The sequence below is a fragment of the Octopus bimaculoides genome, chromosome 1, assembly GCF_001194135.2.
Source record: "Octopus bimaculoides isolate UCB-OBI-ISO-001 chromosome 1, ASM119413v2, whole genome shotgun sequence".
In the NCBI taxonomy this organism is placed as follows: domain Eukaryota; kingdom Metazoa; phylum Mollusca; class Cephalopoda; order Octopoda; family Octopodidae; genus Octopus; species Octopus bimaculoides.
This window is the reverse complement of record NC_068981.1, coordinates 124,082,245-124,086,104: the sequence shown is the minus strand read 5'-3', so window position 1 is coordinate 124,086,104 and position 3,860 is coordinate 124,082,245. Positions and strand designations below refer to the sequence as shown.

At 35.6% G+C, this 3,860-nt stretch overlaps 1 protein-coding gene across 6 annotated transcripts in view; it reads left to right on the top strand.

Annotated features, from left to right (window-relative positions):
- Positions 1 to 3,860, top strand: part of LOC106881150 (pre-mRNA-processing factor 40 homolog A) — a 123,166-nt gene that overhangs the window by 119,124 nt on the left and 182 nt on the right. For 5 of the 6 annotated variants that reach the window (XM_014931453.2, XM_052969965.1, XM_014931438.2 and 2 more), the window contains one exon: positions 3,784 to 3,860. This exon is cut by the window's right edge and continues 182 nt beyond it. In XM_014931453.2, coding sequence (XP_014786939.1) covers positions 3,784 to 3,860 — 77 coding nt within the window. The remainder of the gene's footprint in view (positions 1 to 3,783) is intronic. The other variant, XR_008264720.1, reaches the window with a different exon arrangement.

Sequence of the window (3,860 nt, the reverse complement as noted above, 5' to 3'; positions counted from 1 at the left end):
TTGTGTAAACAGGTAAAAGTCTGAACAAAATATGGATAATGAGTGGGTGGGTGGGGTCGGGGAGATGGATACATTGGTTAAGCTTATATGTATGTAATGATAGGCAAGTTGTTAGTTTTGAAGAGCAAAACCCATTATAATAGTTGCGGATGAAGCAAAGAAACGGTAGAAAGTGAAACATTGCCAATGAGCTGAATGGACATGTTTGTATGTGTAGCTGTGGCAGGGGCCCCCCTTCCTTCCAATTCCCCTGATATATGAACAATACTATGATGTAAAAGGTTAGAAGAAGAAACCCCATCTTTTGGATGCAATTTTGGCTAAGAAACTAGCTTTATAAAAACTTGTTAATATTGTGAAAGCATGAGTAAATATTATATTGAAATATTCAGTTTTGAATTACTTACCCCCTTGTGACATAACTCTTAAGTCTGAAAGTGAGTTTAGTAAACATTGAGCACAAACTTGATTTCTTCATTGTCTTTGAAAGTGCCTGTGTGTGTTTGTGTGTTTTAAGAAATATACTGTTATTTCTGTATTATGGTGTTGTGCCAATGTCCCTGTAGATATTATTTTCATTGTGTGATAGTCATGTGCACATCCACACATGCATTATCAGTCAACACCCTTGCATCTTTCTTGGTCATTAGCCAACTGCAAGTTTTCTTCCATCTTCTTCCTTGTCAGTTTGTTGATATTGATCAGTTATTCCCTTCATCTTTTCCTTAATACCTCTTGTACTGGTGGTGCCTGTTCATGAATTACCATATTTCACTATAGAGGAAAGTTGTTATGGTGTCAAAAGTCACATTGCCAAACCGTTTCATTTTTCTATTTCTGACAGTTGACAGAACTTTGTTTCCTTTCCTAATACTCATTAAAGGCTACTTATGAAAAATATACTAACACTTCCAGTTACATAGAATATGCATGTTTGATCTCGGAGGGAGTTGCAGATGACTGAGGAAACACTTCACTGTAAACAGTGCTTTTGATTCACCATGAAATTGGTCTCTGGTTTTCTGTCTCTGGTCATGTTGCTATTGTGTCTGTCTACACGCACATAGAAAGTTTCAACCTTCGTTTCAGTCAGTCTGCAGTGCAGTAAATATCTGGCTTGTGATTTTTGCTTCAGTTTTTCTCTCACTTCTTCTTCCACACATGCCATTCAAATCACATACCCTTTACCAAAGCTAGTGAATATTTCTGTACACTTTCATTCTCGGTGACTCTCATCTTAACCTTTGCTCTACCTTTCAACTTAGCACATTCAGGTATATTGTCTCCACCTACTGCACATCTTCCACATTCATTCAGTTATACCTCTATCATACTTCATGCCATCCATGAACATAGTGAAAGAAACCCTTTGTTGTTTAACCCATGGTTAACCCTGATTTAGTAGGCTTATGATTGATGACAGTCCAGCAGTGATCATGTGCACTGTTTTGTTCATTCAAGTCTACATTATTCAATGTGCCTTTTCTTTAAAAAAAAAAACAGTTGGATGTGATTTGAGGGAGACTTGGCTGCCATTTAATGCAGATTCAGAAGCCACGTAGTGGTTTCCTTTGGTTGTAAATCCTTTTGCTAACAGAAGCAACACCTGTTAAGCATTTCACTCCTTCCCTCCTCATGCTGGTTAAATTGATCTCGGGTGAACTAAGCCATTTCTGGTTTGGCCACAAATTGAATTCAATATCCATGGCTGTACATAAAATATTGACCTTTTGATTGTTGCTGTCACATCTGTCAGTCTGTCTGTCTGTCTCATGCACGTGTGTATGTCTTTAATTTACTATACGTTAGAAATTGTGTTGTTATTCACTTTATTTCTAACTGCAGCACACTATTTATTTCTTCTCTTTAATTACTCTGGAGGCTGTGTTTTAGAGTCTCACACACCAATAGTTGAAAGGCAACCGTTTAACTCCAGTGACACTAAATTAAGCACCACAAATCAATATTACTGGTTCTTTCTTGCCTTCACTGATTCCACTAGTTTTTAGTAATTGAATTTATTTATTTTTTATTTATTTTACTTCTATGGCATGGGAATCTATTTGTCTCCATCGTCATATGAGTTATAGAGAATATAATCAAATTTATTTTGTTCATTGTAGACTTGAAGGCACATTGATTTTTGTGGTTAGAATATTTCCACATGCACACACATCTTGCTCTATACATATATGTCTATATATGAATGTCTGTCTTTAAACATAGGTGTGAAATTCAACCAGGAAATATATTTTTCATTTAAATAAAAGAAAAAAATAATGTTTTCTACTTCGTTTTCTCTATTTTAGTAAAAACTTGGTTCACTATGCATTTTAAGAAGTTTGACCAATATGAGAGAGAGTGTTGCAAAGCCTATATGTGTTCTATCACTAACCACTCAACTATAATACTTTGTGTAATGTTATCTTGAAGATTACTTCATAGTTGTGCAGTTTGGGTATCCAACTGGAAAAGAAAATGATTCCTTCAAAAACCATACCACATAAGCTTGCATAGATAAATGGAATGAAAACAGCAATAAATGAATAAAATGGACAGCCTGATACCTAGTGGGGACTTTCGCCTTTTAGTAATGATAATTTCCTAATGGCCAATGAAAAAATTCTCATAGTTTGGTGTTAATTACCTCCTGTTTGCTGTAATGATGTTACAATAACCCTTTCTACTATAGATACAGGGCCTCACATTTGAGGGAGGGAACTAGTCGATTACATTGACTCCAGTACTCAACTGGTAACTTATTTTACCGACCCAGAAAGGATGAAAGGCAAAGTTAACCTTGGCGGAATTTGAACTCAGAACTTAAAGTCAAATGAAATGCTGCTAAGCATTTCATCCAGCATGCTAACAATTCTGCCAGCTCGCTGCCTTATAATGATGTTATAATGGTACTAGCTGAATTGTTGTATACTGATGATTACTAATGAGTAATTGGGCTGTGTTAGTGTTTCTTTTTTATCTGCTGCATATTGTTATTTAGTCCCAGGTTAGTCCTCAATTCAGCAGACAGACCTATGATCATAAGCATTCTAACCAAGGCCGTCCTGTTTGTTTTTGTTTTTTGTTTACCCTTTAGCATTTAAACCGGTCTTACCTAGCCAGAATATTTTACCTGTTTTAAGTTCAAACCAGTCTGATTTGACCTCTCACATCCACCCTACAATGTTATTATAAAAGTAAAGGAGCACATCATTTGAAATCATGAAGCTACATGATAATGCAGGATTAATTCAAAAGAATGTCTATGTGAGAATAACATTTGATAAAGTAATCTGAATGTCAGAGGGTTAAAGGTATCTAGGACTTCATTGTCCAGTGTGTTCTTTTCTGTGATGGAAGGATATGTTTTGAGGAAAGTCAGTAGCTACATTGAGCAAAGAAAGCAACTACATTGATGTTCTCTTACTAATTCTTGTACTTTGCCCATCTGGTGTCTAGTCCATATAACTATTGCAGCCTATATATCTGAATATACTTGTTATAACAAATCTATTTAGATATGGGGAATTATTAATTTTATAATTTAAAAGAAAAACAATAATTGTTTCATGAGAAAAATTGAGGCTGGCAAGACTGATACAGGTATGTGGAATATCTTGAGTTATCTGCAGGGGTCAAAAAAAAAAAAAAAAAAAACAATTCTGCACCCTTTCTGCTGTAAATATGTTGTTTCCCCGCAACCTTATTCCAACTGCCCCTCACTGATGTAAGAAGTTACTCTTTTTTTTTTTTTTGCTAACTTATTTTTATTGTTATTTTTAGGCTGACTGGAATTCATCAGACAGTGACGTCAGTGAAGGGGAGTTAGAGAAGCGACGACGGCACCTGCTGCAGCAGCT